A 20,186-nucleotide genomic window follows, 5' to 3' on the forward strand; every position below is an offset into this window, starting at 1 on the left:
TGATGTTGTTTTATATCGTTGGTTATTTTGAGTCAGCGAAAAATGTAATGTGTATTTTCCTTTTTTGGTTTGCAAAAACTGGACTTATTTGTATGAAGGTAGCAAATACATTTTCAGATGGATCACGATGGAGCTTAGGTATTTAATTACACATGTAGAAAAGAAAAAAAAGCATTTATATATGTTTTAGTTTGATTAAGGAAAGGCTGAGAGAGCTGGGGTTGTTTAGCCTGGAGAAGAGGAGGCTGAGGGGTGACCTCATTGCTCTCTACAACTACCTGAAAGGACGTTGTAGAGAGGAGGGTGCTGGCCTCTTCTCCCAAGTGACAGGGGACAGGACAAGAGGGAATGGCCTCAAGCTCCGACAGGGGAGGTTTAGGCTAGACGTTAGGAAAAAATTCTTTACAGAAAGGGTCATTGGGCGCTGGAACAGGCTGCCCAGGGAGGTGGTTGAGTCGCCTTCCCTGGAGGTGTTTAAGGCACGGGTGGACGAGGTGCTGAGGGATATGGTTTAGTGTTTGGTAGGAACGGTTGGACTCGGTGATCCGGTGGGTCTCTTCCAACCTGGTTATTCTGTGATTCTGTGATTCTGTGATTCTGTGATTCCTAATGTGTAAGGTGTGCTTGTGTGTTCTGTTGACTGTAGGCTTATATGACATCTGAAGAATCAAACAATTTCTGTTCCTGCATGAAAAGTTTGGTTGTTGTGGGTTTTTTGGTTTTGTGGGGTTTGGGTGTCTTTCATTGTTGTTTTATTGAAGCTTCAGTGCTTTTGTTGAAGCGTTAAGGTTTGGTTCTATGAGATAGTTAGATCTCTCCTTTCAAATTAACTCCTTTGTGTTTCTGAACTGACACACCAAGCGAAAGACAGTGGTTTAGATATTGTTGCCTTTGGTGTTGCTGTACTGTTGAAGTAAGCTGCTACCAGGACTAATTTACCAGGAGAAGCCTGATTGAACAGTCCGTGAACCCCTGAACACAGATGTTTCTGCTGAAGTACAGAACTAAAGAGGACACCCTCTCCAATACTCTTCTGTCTGCTAGCAATGAAAAGATTAAGGCAAGAGGAGCACAGACTGCTTGCATGCTGGCTTCAGCTGCCAGTTCATGGTATTTCTCTTGACTTTACTTGCTTTTAACAGAAGCCTAATTGACCTTTCTGGTTTTTGGAGTTACCACAAAGAGGTTGATTCTGTCTGGAGTTAGGGTATGACTAAGGGAGTGATAAAGAAAAGCTTAAACCATGTGCAGTATTTTTCGAGCTTTAATTTGCATGGTAGGCACATAGACATTCAAAAGCAACGTTTTAAAAATATAATAAGAAGTGTTGACTCTGCTGGAATTGCATTCAAAAGTTGTATTTTGTCTTTATTATTTACTGCTATTAAGTATCTTTCATTTAGAGGAAAAAAAGGGGTTTTTTTTGCCTAAATATTGGCATCAGAAACTCACGCTCTGTGTGAGTCCTTACATACAACCTTAGGTGTGCTTTCAGTAGTATGTGCATTAGTCTTAGAAAGTTGTCACAGATGGAACAAATTAACCCTATAGTTTGGATATAGCAAATAATTCTTCAGTAAATATGCAAGAAATCTTATTAAAGTTCCTTCTGTATTTGTGCAACTTTTATTCAAAATAAAAACTTCTGCTTTTGCCAGTAAAGACCACATGATTCTGAATGCAAGATTTTGACATTTTTCATATTAGAACTGGACTTTCCTTTTGGCATATGTTGGTTAATCATGCAGTAATTGTAACTAAATAACATGGTGATGGTTTGGCTGAAATATGCATTTGAAAATGTAGATGTCAAGTATATGTATTAACAGCAGGTGCATTATAAGGAGTTTTGAGAGGTTTGTTAAAAAATTGCAGAGCTTGTATGTAAGTTAAGGTATGATGAAACTGGTATTTAAGAACATAAAATCTTCGAGTAGATATTACTCACTTTTCATGAATGATTCCCACACATTGGGAAGGAAAGAAATATTTTAAGTACTATTTAATGCAACAAAGGCACCTTGAGAAATTGTCTTTTAATGGTTATAGAATAGGAGACTTACTCCTCTTGCTGTTTTCTTTGTCAATGTGTTGTGATAGCTGACTTGGCAAATTCTACAACTCTTGTTCCAGGCTGAGAATCTTTTTGTGACCAGTGGTCCATATTTTTGCCTACTGAAAAGAACATGCTGTTGTGTTACTTTTCATCCTTTCTGTGATGATAAATGCATTTAGTCCTCTGATAGTAAGCCAGGTGGAACCATTCTTGCCTTTTGGCATGGTTTACACCATGGATCTTCAGCATGTTCTATCCGTTTCCCTTGGGAGGTCTTACACTTCTGTTTCTTGTTTGGAAGAAAGTAAAAAGGACATTTGGATAAAAAACCTGCACAGAATACTTAGCAAATTCCTCCCTTTGTGTTATTGGGTTGCAGGGGGAAACCAAGATGTAGCAAAGACCAGAAATGCCAGCTACAGAGATCCTGTGTTGGAGAGCTCTACCATTCTGACTTTAACATGACGGGTGTGGTTGGGTCTATACTTAGAACTGGTTCATCTTTATGCATGTGTCAATTTTTTTTTTTTACTTGCAGGAACCTTTCAAAACCAGAAATTGTCTTACTGTTAGTTCTGGACTTGTGCATTTTTTTCAGTTTAGGAATATTTTATTTTATACTGGAAGGAACAGTTTTTGCACTGAACTTTACTGAATTTACTAGCATACTCGGAGTCAGTGTTTAAGGCACTAATGTATGTTTTATAAATCAAGTAAATAAATAAATAAATGTGCACCTACAAATCAGGCTGGATGTGAAAGCATACACATTGTTGATTAGATGCTTGAGTACTTTCTTCTCAGAGCTGAAAGGCATAGAACTCTTGTTATTTTTGATGACTTTATGTTTGAGAAATCTAGATATGCTTAAGTGCTTGCTGAAGTATGGGGTGGTTCATTCCTCATGTCTGCCTTTAACTTGATTGCATTTTCTATGGCATTATCCTGTGAAAATACATGGTCCAGAGTTTGGGATTGCAGATCTTTTCTTGATCCATCTGAAAGCAAGTAGCAGATTTGGATTTTGAGAGATTGGTGCACCATGTACTCTATCTAACTCTGGGAACTGCTGCTGTAGTAAAATTTTGTTTTGCTCCTTTGCAAATGTCTGCATTGATTTCTGTCAGAGGCTGGATGAAATATTTTTTTTGTTTAACTGTCTGTATTCTATGCAGATCTTAGGAAAGAGACAAAGAACACAAAGACAGGTTTTTCAGCTAGTCTCGGCTGTCTTCCCGGTGTTGAGAAGTATTCCTATATAATTGTATGCAGTAGTCTTACCTAAGTGTATTAAATATTATAAATAATGTAGTTAAAAGATATTGTGTATGAAGTTGCATGAAATGGTGTGTTTTGCCTTGTCCTTCTCTGCTACCAACAAAACGTGACAAGTCTTCATGGGGACAACTCTGCGGGGAGGCTTAGGGTTAGGTTTGTCCCCACACAGAGCTGGTTGCAGAGCTGTCTAAGACTGAGTACCAAAGACTGTATACCTGATATTTTGGCATAAATTCAACTTTTGTTGGACTTCACAACCTTTACAAGCTTTGTTCCTTTAATTCTTTAAGTAGAATGGCACTCAACTTGGCTGCAGTTTACACTGCACTTCCTGAGTCCTGGGATTTATCCTCTCTTGTCTGCAGCTTTTCCCTGTGCTCATAAACCACAGTATGGAATATTTATGATACAGGCTTTTGTTACAATTTATGGGCGTCTTTTCTTCTCAACAAAGATTAAAGTTCACTGATCCATACAAGACTGCTGATTTTCCGTTTAGAGGAGTAAGGCATATGGTAAATGTTTTCAAAGAAGATATTCTATTGGTAGAGTCAGAACTGGTGGTTCTGGTTTACTCTAAGTTTAAAAAATAGGTGGGGAGATCAAAATGAAGAATTTCATATAAACAGTCATTTTGTGGACTTAGTGTTGTGGATACTGCAGGAGAATTTTGTCCCATCTATTTATGCTGGTGTGAGCAGATGAAAAAAATAGCTTAATACATGCTCATTGTATTCTAGCCATCATCCTTCCACGTTTACAGAGTAAAAGCTGAAGCCTTTCTCAGTGGGATATTATTTTGTGGAAAATAGGGAGGAAAGGATACACGTGTTTTAGTGAAAATAACTAACTAACTTTAGGGTAGCGTATATCACCTTATGGAAATGCTTGCTAGAGCGAGTTTTATAAGACTTTGGCAAACCAATATTTGATCAGTACGTGCTGTTATTTGCAGACAAGTGTACAACTTACTGCACTGACTTACATGGAGGGAGACTATTAAAAGCACAGTTCTCTTCTCATGGCATGGTCATCTCCTGACAGTTCCCTTGTAGTAATTGAACCCTTAATTTTAGAAGATATATTTGAGATGCAGTTTGCGCCAAAACCCATGGCCACAAATATTAAGTGTAGAAATAAATAATAATGATTATAGCTGAGAGACTGCTTGTGAAAGTGGCCTATTTAAATTACAGATCTAGGCAAACATATATTGTGAGTGACTGGGATGCTGCCTTGAAAATTAGAACGTGAATGAACCAACTCCTCCTCTCTTAATACTGAACGGGAGCGACTGTGCTAATCTGCTTTGTATTGCTGGAATGGTTTGGGTTGTAGGGGTCCTTTAAAGGTCATCTAGTCCAACCCCCCTGCAGTGAGCAGGGACATCTTCAACTCCATCCTGTTGCTCAGAGCCCTGTCCAGTCTGATCTTGAATGTTTCCAGGGATGGGGCATCTACTACCTCTCTGGGCAACCTGTTCCAGTGTTTCACCACCCTCATCATAAAATATTTCTTCCTTGTATCTAGTCTGACTCTTCCCTCTTTTAGTTTAAAACCATTACCCCACGTCCTGTTGGAATTGGCCCTACTAAAAATTTGTCCCCGTTTTTCTTACAGACCTCCTTTATGCACCGGAAGGCTGCAGTAGGGTCTCCATGGAGCCTTCTCTTCTCAAGGCTGAACACCCCCAACTCTCTCAGCCTTTCCTCACAGGAGAGGTCTTTCATCCCTCTGAACTTCAAAAGGGGATAGTGATGGTGTTCTTTGGGCCCCTTTTGTGGGAGACCTATCTTTTTCCATATCCCGGAGGTAAAGTTAGTGACATTCATAAATTTCACAGTTGCTCTCTGTCTGTTTTATTTGTTTCTGAACTTAAATGAACTGTAGTTACTGAGCATCAGTGCAAAAGTGTTACCTAGAGAATTTTTTTAGTAGCAATACATTTAGGCTTTTAACTGTACCAGAAATATTTGTGTCACAAACAAAAATCTCTTTGACTGAAACGAATGTGGAGAGGCCAACAGTTTGTTACAGTGCACTGCAGGAGTACCTGGTTTGGTAAGCACCAGGTATTCCTGCTTTACTTTGAAGTGATGCCCCTTGTCTGCACCCTGAGGTGTACCATTTTTTTCTCCCTAGAAATTCTGTCCACGTTCTAGTTGAAAAACTGAAATGTCAGCCTTAAAATGAGAAGCGGCAGCCACATTTGAAAAAGTTTTTAGGTATCACAGACTCAAATGGTTGCCTGCTTAGAATTCTAAGAATATTTTTGTGCTTAACCCCTATTACTTTTAGCCACCTAAGAATTCGTTTTAAAGTCTTTGTCTTCAGGAACCTTTCAAAGTTAAGTAAGGATAAATCTGAAGGAACAGAGGGGTGTGAAATGGGACAAAATTCTAATTTGAAAACTTTGTTCTTAAACCTCTTTCTAGATTTGTCTATATGCCTACCTTTACACTTCCAGTTAATGTAATATGAAATAAGCCTGTGTGCAAAATACTCTGAGAATGTTACATTCATTTTAGCCGCAAGTTCTACATAGGAAAAAACCCAACACCACACCCCCCAAAAAATAATAGTAAAGCCTTAAAAACTTATGTTTACAGCATTGGTTTTGAAGCGCAGACAGAATTTAATGAAAGCTACTATGCATCAAGTATTTCAATAATTTTTCAGTAAAAACTTAATATGAAGTTATAGTGTAAGTCCACACGTCTTTTCTACATTTAGAGACAAAGCTTGAATTTAAATGGGTCTTAAAGGAGCATTTGAGTTTTTGCGTGACAAGCAGACTTCTAGTACAAATGGATATTGTTTACTTTTCCTTTCTGCCTCCTAAATAATGGTGCAAGGGACACTGCCAGGCTGTTATGGCATTTGGGCTTTGTCTGCTGCCCCCATCATATTTACTAATAGAGATTTATATTCATAATTTAGCTGATGGTTCATTTGCCATTACATCTAGCTCATTTTGGCAGTATGTGTGTTGGCATAGCAGTTACAGTGGAAGCAAAATGTATGTGTTTGTATTTGGATCTTGTGGCAGATGTGTAATATAAAGGAGCTACCACTTTGGCATGGGCACTTTCCTGGCTCTGCCCACATTTTAAGTGTTCCCTGGTTATGATCTGTGATCATGGCTCATCTTGATGTTTATCACTGCTCTGTTTTCACTTCTTTTGTTCTTGTGATGTTTCAAAGATGTTGTAGAATGGTACAAACACTGTGGAAATAAAATTTTATAATATATGTTTTCTCAACTGCCTTATTGGTTCTGGAAACAATTTATAACCTGTCTGTCTCCGTTTGGCAACTGAAGAGCAGGGGGTTGCAATCAGGGCTTTAGAGATGCAGGTGACTCAATTTCTGTGCAGAGTCAAGTATGTTTAAATTATTCTACATGGATAAAGTATGTAGGACACAAAAAAGGTAAAGATTAGAGGAAATACATATTTGCTTCCTTTTGCGGGGGGACAAGGGGAAACTTCAAGCAGAATAACGTGATCTGCAGAGTGGACGTAAATCTTGCATGTACCTGTATGTTAAATATTGAGAACTTGCCAATATATATGTATAGTTTGCCTTCAAAACAGGGTTTAACTACTCTTACTCAGGGAACTAACTTACTAAAAAAAATCCTGCTTCTAAGGAAGCATTGGTTTCTTTTTATTTCTGATTTACAGGATAATTTTTACAGAGACATTTCAATCAGCCTCCTTAATTTATGTGGTTTTGTTAATGTTAAAGCTACAGCATCAAACAGTTACGAGCATTGAGATGCTGTATCTCAGTTTTACCTAGTCTTCTCCCTTTGTGCAGGCAGGGAAGAATGAATGTACGAGGAAGTCTGAGGACAGAAGGACCTGGAAGAGAACAGAAGCAGCTGTAACTTCACTGCTTGTTTCCCTTTACCTACACAAATGTGGCCGTGCAAATGCCACACGTCAGATGAACACACTAAAAATTGCTAAAATAAGGCTTGGCCATGGGTATATTGAGCTGTCTTTGTAAGTTAAATTATGGCTATGGTTAATTAAATGAAAATACGGCTCCAGCCATGTTATCTTGGGTGCTTTATTATTAAATGGAAGAAAAACATAGGAGGAAATAAAACTTGCTTCTTTACTTGCTAGAGCATTCCCCTTGTCCATACATGTATTGTGATAACACCAAGCATAATAAATAGAGTTTGCATTTAGCTCTTAGTACAGTGAGGTCCGTGATCTCTCTTGCTTCTGTGAAAGCAAGCTCCAAAGCCTGTCTGGCCGCTGAAAGAATTTGCATGTGTGATGGATGGGTTCATTTTTCTAATGAAGCATAGCTGTTGCTGGAGGTCATGGTCACAGAAGGCGAGAGGCAATCCATCTTTAATAAGGGGCAGTTCATACTATGGAGGCCTTGAATGCCGACGCAAAGATGTAGCATTTCATTTTTCATTTGATGTAGAGGACCAGTGCAGAGGCAGTACCATGTTTTACAAATTGGTTTTTTACTACAAAGACTGTGGGAGCTGTATCCTGTAGAAACTTTAACCATTTTAGGTGCTTTGGCTTAGTTCCCAAGTGTAATGAGTCTGGAGGTTGCAAATACATGTATTTCTGTGGCCAAATCTCTGATCAGATAGGGAAATCAAACCTCTGGCCATGCACAGATGGTGTCAGACTTGCCTGTCTGAGCATCCTTAGGAACTGAAGTCTCACAGGCTGCATGCTAACTAGCAGGCAGCATGCTAACTAGCAGGCAGCATCTGTAATCAAGGGGAACATTATGGCCTAGGGAAATTCTGTAGAGCAATTCCCATCAATATAGATAGAAGGTGTGTATTTTAAGTACCTCTGAGGATCAGAGGCTTGTGCTGGGGCTGAATCTGAAGGTGGATTTTCTCATTGACCAGGCAGATCTTGTAATCTGTGTTCCCTCCTTTTTCTCTTCTACAGTACTTATAGATATTTGAGGTTGGTTGTTATGAGGGTGACTGAGCTCTTTTCATTCAGATCAAGAAGAAGCAAATTAAGAATAACAACTTTTCTTCACTAAACTAGTCGTAGTTGGACTACTGTACCATGGATAGTACAGTAGTAAATGGTACTGTACCATCTAAACACATTACCAGTCTCCTTACACATCTGGTTCATTTAACACTGGTTGTGCTTAAGGTCTGAGAGTGAGAATGTTTTATTTGATTTTTTAAAATTGATTAGTCTAAAGACTGTATTTGAATACTGCATATGTGGCTGGTATCTGTTTGAGAACATAAAACTGTTTCTTTAAGTGTGAGGAATGCTAATTATCTTTTTTCCCTTTGCTTCTAATCTTAGGCCTGTGGGAGTATGTGTTACTTAGCAAAGGGAGGGGTGAACATAACTTCTTCTGGGTTCAGAAGAAATTAAAACATGGAACATATCTGCTGTGGTTCACTGACATTTCTGTTCTTAGATTTGTTCTTTGAACAAGTTTCTCTGAAAGATGGCAGGAATCAACAGCATTGTCAGTACAAACAATAGACTAAGAAAGGGCTGTGTGTTCACCAGCAAACTGGAAGTCTGGGTTTCAAATTCTAAGCATGAGTCAGGATATATTGTGTACCTATTCACTGAACACAACATTCAGGAGTAAAATATGTAGTGTGACCACAATTTTCTCTTTCTTGGTCTTCCGTGTTTCATTTGTTTAAGGCTTTGATTAGTTTGACAGCTTCAAACTAAAAAGTTACAGATTTAAGTATCTAAGGTAGTGCAACTGCAAGGTTTGTTAAATGTGATTCCTTTTTGATTTGAAAACTTCGGCTGTTGACCTTTTTCTTCAGACCAGTTCTTGTACTGTGTTCATCATCATGGTTTCTGAACAAACAACACATAAATTCATTTAAAGGAGGGGAGAGTTTGCATGTATCAACATTTAGTTTATTTGAGGTTAAGATTTCTTAAAAGCAAATATTTTTGCTGTATTCTTGTTTGTCTTGCAGGTTGATCCAGCTTTGAAAGAAAAACTAAAACAGAGCACTGTAACACTGGAATCTGAATATGAGGTAAAATAAATCTGTTGCTTGGGGCTCATAACCTTGGCTACCCTTGATTACCCTGGCTGCTGGTGGGTTGTATGTGTGTCTAACTAAAATTAGATCAGCCATCTGCCTTTGACTCACTGATGTCCAATAAAACCAAGTTTTTATGTAAAGAAAGGTTTTTGAACATGCAGTGCTTCTTTCTGAACACAGCTTTACTTTGATGTCCAGGTGCCGGGTACAGTGGCTCTAATAAATTACACACAAATTAACCACAAAATAAATTTCTGTGGTTGACCTAGTCTGTAAATATAGAGCTGATGCTGACCTTAGACATAATATGGAATGTGTATACGTATACGTTAACACTTCTACTGCATGAGTTATGATGATCTTGAGTCCAAATTACAGAACAACGTGCTTGACCTGCTTTCTCTTACTTCTTGCTTTTGAAGCTTATGTCTTTCAAACAACTGTGATTTCTTTTTCACTATTTCAGAAAATTTTATAGAGAAATATGTCACTCTTTTCTCAACTGTATGTTTTCTTCAAAAATTACTGAGCTCCAAAGTGGCTATTTTGGCCAGTTTAATATCCAGAGTTTCATAAATCTGCAGGTCTGCAAAAGCCGTGTTAAGAGAACTGGGAAAAAGTCTCCCTGAATCCAGATAAACAGATAAAGCTGAACAACAGATAAAGCTATTTAAAATAACTTGTAAAGATTTAAAATAACTTGTAAAGTTTTAAAATTAATTGGATCAAATGTCCAGTTAACACTTTGTCTGTCTCTATGACCTTTATGCTGAACGCAGGTTTTCTTTTTCTTCTCATGCCACATTCCTTTCACAAGCCGTTGAAGAGCTTGATTGCACCTGTAGCTCTCCCTGTAGCTCTCATACTTAGGTGTCCAAATGGCAGTATGTGATCTTGCTAATAAAACTTTTCCATTGTATTACTCTTTTGTGATTGGTCTGAAATAATAGAACTTACCTTTTGTATTTTTACATGCCTAATTTCACAAAACATCTGCCTACCTGCCAGGTTTGTGATGGTGTTTTTCTCTTATTTCAAACAGTTTTGGGCTGTCCCCCTTCTACAAAGAACTGTAGTTTATGGTGGAGAGAATAGAAAGACTTGATCCCTGAGTACATATGGAAAGCTCCATGAAAAGTCGAAATATAAAAATCCATTAAGTTGTGATTGTCTCTGGGGATTATTGGGTGCCTCACTTTCCGCAGTATATATTGTAAGGCTACTCTGATTGATTTATGTGGAAGAACCACAAGCAGTAAAAAGAACCACATTTCTCTGTTTAACTCGCTACCTAACCTCAAAATCAACTGATCTGTATTCAGTTATGCCTTGCTTTCTCTCCAGAAGATAAGTAAGTAGTTGAAGGATAATATTTAAATTGCCATAATTGCATTAGCTTTATGGTCAATGGTAATAAAATACAGTGGGCATAACAACATATTAGAAATATACTTGTGTAATAAGGCTCTTTTCTGATGGACAGAAATGGCAGAAGCAACCTTATTTTTTTCTTAATCTAAACTCCAGAGAGTTCCCAGGCCAAAATTCTTCCGTAGTGGTGTTTGGGTGTTAGAGAGGGCAGACCATTTCAACGAAACAAATGGATTTGCATTACCACATAATGAAACTAGATTTAGATTATTGCTTTAAACTGATCTCAATGCATGCTTCACTATGGGCACCAGCATGCAAGCATTAGGCATATTTATTTTTTGCTTCAGTGAAACCTGCGGAACTGCCAGCAGTCATGCATATACTCTGCAGGCTCTGCACTGTGTGTGACAATTTTGGTTAAATTTACCTTTATATGCTGGTGAAAAGAAAATCTAACCAATCGTTGAGTTACAGCTGACATTTAGGAGAGTGGTTTTCTGTGGACCTTGTATGTTCCAGGCTGAGGGGGGGAGTGTCTTTTTTGCCCTTTCTTTATGTTTTCACTCGTCCAAAATACAGCTCTTATGAATGTCTTCTAATTCTATATGTAGGTCACACTGGAGGGTTACACTGGTGGCTGTTACTAAATATGGTATGATAAGAGATCAAGGGCAGTCAAAAAAACAAGTTTCTGTTTTGATATGTAAAGTGTTCTTTTACAATATTATTAGCATTATATCTGCAGCTGTTACTGAAGATACCAAGCCAGCTCTTTTGAAGCATGATTGCCTGATGCATACAAATGGCTATTGGCCCTCCCTAAGACTTTTAAAAATATCTTACTGGCCTTACAGAAATGCACATCTTGAATACATACTGAATTCTTTTAAAATCTCATAATTTCTGCTATAAATGTACACCTTTATGGGCATATTGCAAAGAAAAAGACATTTCTGGTATATCAAACATATTAAAGTCTGCATTTTGTCTCAAAAGTAGTGGTGGTGATGAAAAAGGTTGTAATCACAGATTTAATCAGTTTACTGTGAGGAGATTAAAATAAATACATTTTTATCACCTTCTAATTTACAAATTTTATCTTCTCAAGCTATACAAAATTTACTTTATTTCATGTAGGAGTGTTTCTGGCAAGGATATCTCAGATCTGTTAATAATGCCATTTATCTTGTGCCTTGGGACATGGCAGAGGAGCAAGCCACCTTTCTATGTGTCGTCCACTGTTTATGAAGTCCTGTCACACACTTATGTCCACATATGGCCAGTTAGTCTTTGCCACCCCCCTTTGCCTAATGAATCATATCCACTAGTGACACTGGTACTAGTGTGAGCGTAGTTCTGCTGCTAAGCTGGGCCTTTTAGAACACACTGCAAAAATGTCAAGTGTGTGACCTGTGGCATAAGCCTAGAGTATTTTATTGTATTTGAAAGAACAAAAATATTGTGTGAAAGAGGGGGATAAAAAACTCATTAATGTGATGAGTGAGAAACATCCTTGTGGGTATTTTACAATCACAGTATATTCCTTTTCATTGGTTTAGATGCAATTTCAAAATAACATTCCTTATTTTAGCACTTGGTTTCTGTACTTCTGTGAAAATAATTGTCTGGTAGACACTAAAAAATCTGGCCTTAGTCAGTTACATCAGACCACAAAATAATGAATTGTTGTTTAGGGGTTTTCAAGCAAGTAAAAATATGTTTAAGAAGAGTTTATTAACATTTTACAATGGGAAAATCAGTTAGGTTTGAATAAAATACATGATATCCAATGGAAACCAATGTCAGCTGAAGGCAGAGCAAAAAACCAGTATCACAATAAATAAAAAATATGAAGGATTGCTATGGAAACACTAAATGAGTTATAACACAGAGAAGATTGATAAAAGATGCTAAGGACATTGGAGAGTTGTCTTATAAATAAGGTGACAAGAATATTTGTAAAAGCAGCAAAATGTTGCATGTGTTGCAGCAAAATAAGAATAAATTAATGAGGTTGTAAAATCATGAATAACCATGTTGGCAGAGTAGCAACATCCAAAAAATATATTTATATTTCTTTTAGAGAAAAACATCCTTTGTGTTCAAATTAGAAAAGGTGAGAGATGTACTTCCAAACCTCTTGATAACTAAACAAGATATTATTAATATCTATTAGACTCTGATGGTTTATAGCAGCGTTCCACGATAATGCTTGGAAGAATTCAGTGGCTACTGAAAGTCTCAATCTGGGAATGATGGTTCTCTGAGAATTTTCTCTAGGCAGGAAGATGGTATTTTTAGGTGTTCTGTGAGATTCGGCACGGATCAGGGCAGTACTGAAAACTTTTCTTCAGTGATACAGAAGAAATTGTAGAATCATGATGGATGTGCAAGCGGCACAGAAGTATTGAAGTAGTAAAAGTATAGCAAGACAGGGACAGAGTTGTTTGTATTACTTTGTAAACCAGACCTATTAAATGAGTGAAGTACTTTTTAAAGTGACCAAAGGTATTTGTTTAAAACATGGAAAGTGCAGGCCAGAGTGGACTGTGTTACAGAAAGTTGCAACCCTGGAAAATATTTAAGAGTCAGTGAATGAATAATTCAGATTGATCTTCTACTGCGATGCTATGCCACAAAGACCTAATTCAGTCTTTATGAATATAAACAGGGTTGGCAGGTATTAGGAAGAGTTGATTTTACTTCTGAGAATGGCACTGATGAGGCTAGTACTGAAATACTGGATCTACTTCTGGTATCTACACTTTAAACAGAACTTTAAAAATGGGATAGCTTGCAGAATAGTCTGAATATATTAACTCCAGGCTCCAAAGGATGCCTTAAAATAATCTTAAAGACTTAAATATTTTTAAAGGTATCGAAAATAATGGTAGCTATACAATAATATATAATATATGTAAATAAGAAGAAAGTGCTAGCTATTGAAGATTTTTTTGAACTGCAACAAAGATACTAAAATTATAACTAAGCTCCATTATTAATAGATGGGAATATCATTTGAAGACAACAGCAAGAAAAAAGGTGTTCTCTATCTTTCAGAATATCAAACCCTTAAATCTTTTCCTTCAACTGGTTGCAAGCTGTTGGATTCTGTGTGGGATAAGTGAGGAAGTATGGTGGTCAGGGCAGAGAATGCTGCTTTCTTGGCTTAAAATTTATGCATATTGAACAGGTTTTGTTCATCATAATTTGACAAATCACAAAAGGTCAATGTTAGCTCTGGACACAAGTTGTGTAAGTGTTTGTCCTTTGAATTACAGGAAAAGTATTGTAATTGCAGTATTGAAATGTTTATTCAAGAGAGTTCAAAAAGTAAAAACAGGTGTATGGAGAGGTGGTTTGGGAATTATAACCTGTATATTTATTCTCTAAAGAGTAAAAGAAGAACTTGAAGCCCTTCTAAAAAAAGATTCAAGCCACCTAATGCTCATTTGACTTAACTTTGGGGATTGTAGGGCAGAAGCATTGTTTTCCACAAAGGGACAGTGTTGTAACATAGTAATTTATAGTATTCAGTAGATGCATCAAAGTGTGTGGACCTGAGGACAGATCTAGAAGGAAGGTGATTCCTGAATGCCAGTAGCTGAAATCTGCAAATATCTTGTTGCTGCCATTATCAGTACCAGATGATTACAGATTTTGTTCTTGTTGGAGAATTAACAGTTAAGTGTATTGAATTGGTTTACTTCAGTGTCTGTGAAGATACTAGTGGCTAAATACCTTGAGCTGTTTAAGAAATGACAGAGATGTTGGGGAAAGAAAACCTCTCCTTTGTGACCATTGTGACTCTAAATGGGGTTGAGATATTCTTCCTTCTCCCTTTTATCACTCCATCCCTTCCAGGTTGTCTCCCTTGTTGGTGCAAAGTCAAGCCTATTCACAGGATTCTGACTGTCCTTCTGGTTGCGTCTGGGACAAGTGGAGTTTTCTTGCATTTCAGTTTGTTCACATGTGAGAGTTTTTATTTCACTGTGAGTCCTAATCGCTTAATATTTTGTAAAGAATGGTATTAGTTTATCACTAGTGGAAACTACTATGACTAAGATGGGAAAATTATTTTAGTTAAAAAAGTTTGTGCTGTGCATTTTATTCTGATTGGATGTTCAGACCATAGCCAAGCTATAATTTTGTTAGTGCCATCTCAAGTCTCATGTGTCATAGTTCAAAATGTGATCAAAGAAACACAAGAAGGTAGAATTCAGTGATGGGTATGGCACAAGGAGAGTTCTAGTGGAAAAGTCTTACAGGAAGACAGATATTTAGCCTCCAGAGGAAAGTTCACAGAGTATTGCTTTTTATTGGTCTTATCCCTGGAACTCATCTCGATTAAATGGTCCTGAATATTCTGTCCTGGTCTTGTTTATAATAGATCTCTTTGAACAGGATTTTTCTTAGCTGTGAGCTGTTTCTTTCACGTGGGTTGCATTTGCACTTTTTTATCCCATAAGAAGACACTCATTTCTCATAGGTGGAAGACAAAGTTAACAGTGCAATCAGACAGCAAACGTGCTTGGGACATACAAATGCCCATTATAAACAATCTTTCCTCCTCACTCTTTCTCCTCTCTCCAAAACAGAATCTTTTGTAACTGCTTGCACTCCCTGTAAGCAGTGTTTTAATCCCAGAGGAATCAACCAACTCTTACCATGTTAGGGCTGATGCAATGTGTTGTCTCAGTCACAGAAATATGTTTGAGTAGGGAAAGTGGCATCCACACAGCGTGGCTGAATTCTTTCATTTATTGTCCTAGGGATGATGCTGGCTTCTACCAGGCAGTATTGGGAGCATTTTCTTGTGCAGCTGACTAGGTGGAAATGTTAAGCACTTCTGTCATACTAATGGGCCCACAGTGGGGAATTGCTGGGTCCTTGGTATGCAATATCTCTGAAGTAACCTTAGTATAGTGTATTAGAATTCAGCTACACCACTGAGGCTCTATACATTCTTCTCATTGGCTGCCTCTGAAAACGATGCAGTAAAAAACAGATAGTTTTGAAGGAAGCTTTTGCAACCAGGCAAAGTAGCTTTTTGCAAGCATATCCTCTTGTTTGTTTCAGTTAGCCTTTTTTCCCCTCCACTTTTTTGGCCAATTTCATAAACACTATCTGGAATATTCTGTGATTGCCAGCATATGTCCAGATGATGCCCACATGGACACTCAGGCTAATTTTGAAGTACTTTAAAAGCTGGTTATACAATTCTCGCATGTTCTTTGCTTGTCAAATTGTTGTTACCCATCTTTATTTAGTGCTCAGACTATACTGTACGAAAGTACTCTGCGGCAGCAAGTTATTGTCAGAGTGAGTCTGTCTTAAGAGGCTTACTGATCAAATGGAAAAATGAGATGCAAGATAATGGTGAAGACTCACTGTGGAGGCTGCATGCTTTGTAACTAAACAATCAAACTTTTAAAAATTGAATGGCAAAGTTTCCTATTTCAACCTCTGACTTCATCATACATCTGGTAAGACTTGAATTTTGCTCAAGCGTAGCTGGGAGGTGTCACTGAGAAGTTTGAAGGCCAAGGAAAATGCGGTTGATAATTCAATATGTAATACTCCATCTTGTTCCAGAAAGTCATGGGAAGGCCAGTGTCCCACTGTACCATATTACAGCTCTGACATGAAAATAAAGAGTCTTTAAGTGTGATGCAGTTCAATAACAAAATATCCTCCAACCGTAGAAATACCCACTGCAGACCTTACCTTCTAAAATTTCCCCTTCATTCTTGTAAAATTTTAGGCAGGTGCCATGATCCTTCTCAGACAGAAGTCTTTCTGATTTGATTTTGAAGATCTGTTGGTTCTGATAGAATGAAAGGTAGATTTATTCACAGGTTACTTGTATACGGTACATGCAGCTGTATTGCTGAGAAGTAGCTTTATGATCACTGGCAATAGGCAATATAGCGAGGAGCCAACACTCTTATTACTCTCCTCGTCAAATAGGCAGAGCATGTTAGTCACAGAGAAGAAAGAGGAACGTTGTTTCTTCCAATGAGAAATTTGCCAACAGCACAAATCAAACAAACACCATTGATGTCACTGAAAAAAAATATGGCTGAAAGGATTGAAGTTGCTCTGTTAACGCTGAGCCAAAACCATAGTTTCTACACAGAGAAAAGCGTTCTGTTTCATTCTATAGATTGACAAGCAAGTTCTGGAAGAGAGGTGAGTGGAAAATCAGCAGGAAAGAGCAAGTAGGAAACAAAAGTCCTAAATTATACTACCTCTCTGTAAATGTTACCTGAATGAACTGAAGCTGGGATAGAGGAGCAAGCATGTAACCGGCAGAAGATTTGACTCACCAGTTCAGAAGGGTTGACTTTTAATAAGGTTGACTGCAGATTTGCTTTAATGTAGTTATTCAGTGGCCAGGATTTAAGTTTAATTTGATATTATTGTCTTAAACCTTGTTTAGTTGTTTCTTTCCTTATGCCTACACATTTCTGTTAGTAGTTTCATAGCGGTAACTGATCTTTTGTTGTTGTGGTAATCTCTTAGCCCTTTGCTAAGAGATGTTCACCAGAGCTTTTTCTTCTCACATAAGAACCCTGTAAAAACTTATTTTTCAGATCTCTTCAGAAGTAAAAACATGATGTGTTACTCAATATATATTTTGATCCTTGTACACCTCTTTCTTTTTTTGATTAGAGTATTTTTTTATCATTATTAGAAAGATGTACTGTGCCAGATTTTATATACACAAAAGTAAAAAAGCTCTCCATGCTTCAAGTATTCATAGTCCTAGCAAGATGTTTCAAATCAACTTTTTCTACGGTGTCAGGATGCTTTTATGGACTCCAGACAGGGACATGCTGTGGAAATCCTTCCTACCAGCCACAGAATTGTAGTTGTTTTGCTTTTACTGCACTCCAACATTGGAAAAGATCAAGCATCCCGCTCAGCCAGGCTCACTTTAATATAGTTGAGAAAGACTGTGGAAACATCCCCAGAAGTCTATCTCTGGTTGCTCCTCTTTTAGAGGATTGTGCTGCAGTAACTAGCACATACCTTTACAAAGTTTAATGTGATAGAAAGTTGGCAAGATAAAGCACTTAAAGTTGGGAAATTTCTTGGTCCTATTAACTTGGCTAGGTCTTCAAAGATGTAGATTCAGAGATAAACTTTAATAAGCAGCACCTCTCTTTCTGGTGCACATTAACCATAGCTTGATAAAACTCATGTGTGAGGGAAATATAAACTATCCTACATGTACTTCATTGCTTGAACTTGGAAGTTGCTGAATTTGGGATATTTGATCTTGAAAATGTATTATTGCACTCATGCTGTTCTTTATGTTGGATATTTCAGAGTTTCATTTTTGTTCAAGAAAAGAAGCTGAAAGTAAATGACCCATGCTTGCATTCTTTTGACTTCACCTGTAGAGCTTGTGAGTCCTTTGAACTGAGGAGTCCAGCTTGGGTCATCTGTAGGTATAATGCATAAATGACACTGAGTTATCCTCTGACTGTTTGTCAGTTAGGAGAAAACCCTGGCAAACCCTAGTTCCTAGATGAAAATGTCTGACTGATGTTATTTTGTGTTAAATATTCAAGGCTGTATATTCCTGTAGTTTTAACCTAGTGCTATAATTGCTTGGCTTACTGACTAATTTGTATCACTATAGCATCTTCACGCAGAAGTGAGAGCTGTCTGCAAACATTAATTATACTCTTTGACACCTCTGAGAAGCAGGCAAGTCCAGTTCCCATTTTTCAGATTGGGAAAATGATGTACAGGTAAATTCATGGTGCAGTTCTTTGATATGCATCTTTTACAACATAGACACTTAAAGAAACTTCTGCGCTCTCTCTGCCCAGTGATTCCCTCAAGCGTGCCAGTTCAACTCTTTGCATAGTCTTATGCTTAAATAAGATTAATTCATGAACAGTGTGTATTTGTTTTCCTAATCTATTTCGTTTTTCTAACTGAGGCACAGCCCCACATAGTGTTGAATTGGCATAATTAAATGGAAAATAACCTATGGGAAAAGAGTCTCCTAAACAGATTCACCATAGGTTAATTAATTATGCCATAGATTAAAAGTATTGGATCCCACTGAAGTAAGCAACAAAACCTCGGTTAGTTTCATCACTGCAGTTTCTGTCAGTCTTCAGCAAAGTTAAAAAGAGAAGCAGCTCTCTGGATGCTTACATGCAAAAAAAAAAAAAAAGAAAAAAAAAAGAAAAACCCCAAAACTGCCCTATTTCATCCTTTATTGAACAAAAGAACTTTGTTCTAGCCATAGCATACTGCTTACTGATATACTTGTGTACTAATAACATAAAAACTAAGCATTCTGCATTTGGGAAAAAATACCTCTTTTTAATCTGAGGATTAAATCACTAATCATGGGCTATTAAAGTACAGATTATTAAATCACTAATCACAGACATTCAGTTATGTCACATTCTAAACAATGTAAGCAACACCAAATTTATATTAAGAAAATAAGATGTTAAAAGGTGACTCTCAGAAAGAGTTGTAAGAAAAACAATAAGGCTGTATCAGTGTGATATTAAGATTTTCAGTCATGTGCAAGATAGCAGATTCAGTGTCCACCTTAATTCTGTACCTCTGCAACTGTATGTCATAGAGTTCCTCAATATGTCTTTTGTAGTCTTCAGACTGTTTTGACATCCTTGCAGGAGCAGACTAGTTTAGTGCATTTCTTTCACTGATTCTTTAAGCCATGAGGATATTCTTCCCTGGCTCATCTGTTATCTGCAAATACTATAACACTGGGAAATAATTGTCTCTCTGAGTTAAAGCAATTTCTTTCTGTGGTAATAATCACAGAATTATTCTATCAAGCTGTAAAATAAGCAGAATTTTCTTATCCCTTCTTCCACAAGTGGGAAGCTGAGACTAAAGCCAAACATTTTAAGTGACCAACCTGAATTAACTCAGCCTAAGCACCAATAGTTCTAAATGAATTTCTGCAGATTTCAATTTACTTATTGTGGCATGAAGACTATCCTGCAAGAGTAGAATTCAAACTCTTTTTAAAATTTTATTTTATTTTAAGGCTGACAAAGTATTAGGTCTCTTACTTAATATGAAGCCAGACATTTGAACCAGCAATTGAAAACTGAAGGTCTCTCTATGTCTGTATCAGTACCTTTGCACCAGACAAACTGTTTAACAAAAGTCAAGTGTGTGGCAAATAGTTGAACCTTTTTTTTGTTGTTGTTCACTATGCCTCTCTGCATAGCTGCATTTTTTTTAATGAATTTACAGCTTCTGTCAGTCCTGTACTTTTAAGAGACAGTTTAGCTGATTTAGGAAGTGAATCAGTAGATTTAATGGACTGCACTGATCTTACTTTAAACAGCTAATTTTCAATATACTTTGGGCTATTTGAGACAGGCAGGAAAAGCGGTGCTAGTTTCATCTGATTACATGTCATTGTAG

The 20,186-nt window shown here is 37.3% G+C and overlaps 2 protein-coding genes across 2 annotated transcripts in view; both read left to right on the forward strand.

Annotated features, from left to right (window-relative positions):
• The window catches only part of SLC8A3 (solute carrier family 8 member A3), a 275,261-nt gene that overhangs the window by 97,850 nt on the left and 157,225 nt on the right, over positions 1-20,186 (forward strand). The window lies entirely within an intron of this gene.
• Positions 1-20,186, forward strand: part of COX16 (cytochrome c oxidase assembly factor COX16) — a 52,457-nt gene that overhangs the window by 28,351 nt on the left and 3,920 nt on the right. The window contains exon 3 of the mRNA XM_069858331.1: positions 9,303-9,365. Coding sequence (XP_069714432.1) covers positions 9,303-9,365 — 63 coding nt within the window. The remainder of the gene's footprint in view (positions 1-9,302; positions 9,366-20,186) is intronic.

The sequence above is a fragment of the Phaenicophaeus curvirostris genome, chromosome 5 (assembly GCF_032191515.1).
Source record: "Phaenicophaeus curvirostris isolate KB17595 chromosome 5, BPBGC_Pcur_1.0, whole genome shotgun sequence".
NCBI lineage: Eukaryota > Metazoa > Chordata > Aves > Cuculiformes > Cuculidae > Phaenicophaeus > Phaenicophaeus curvirostris.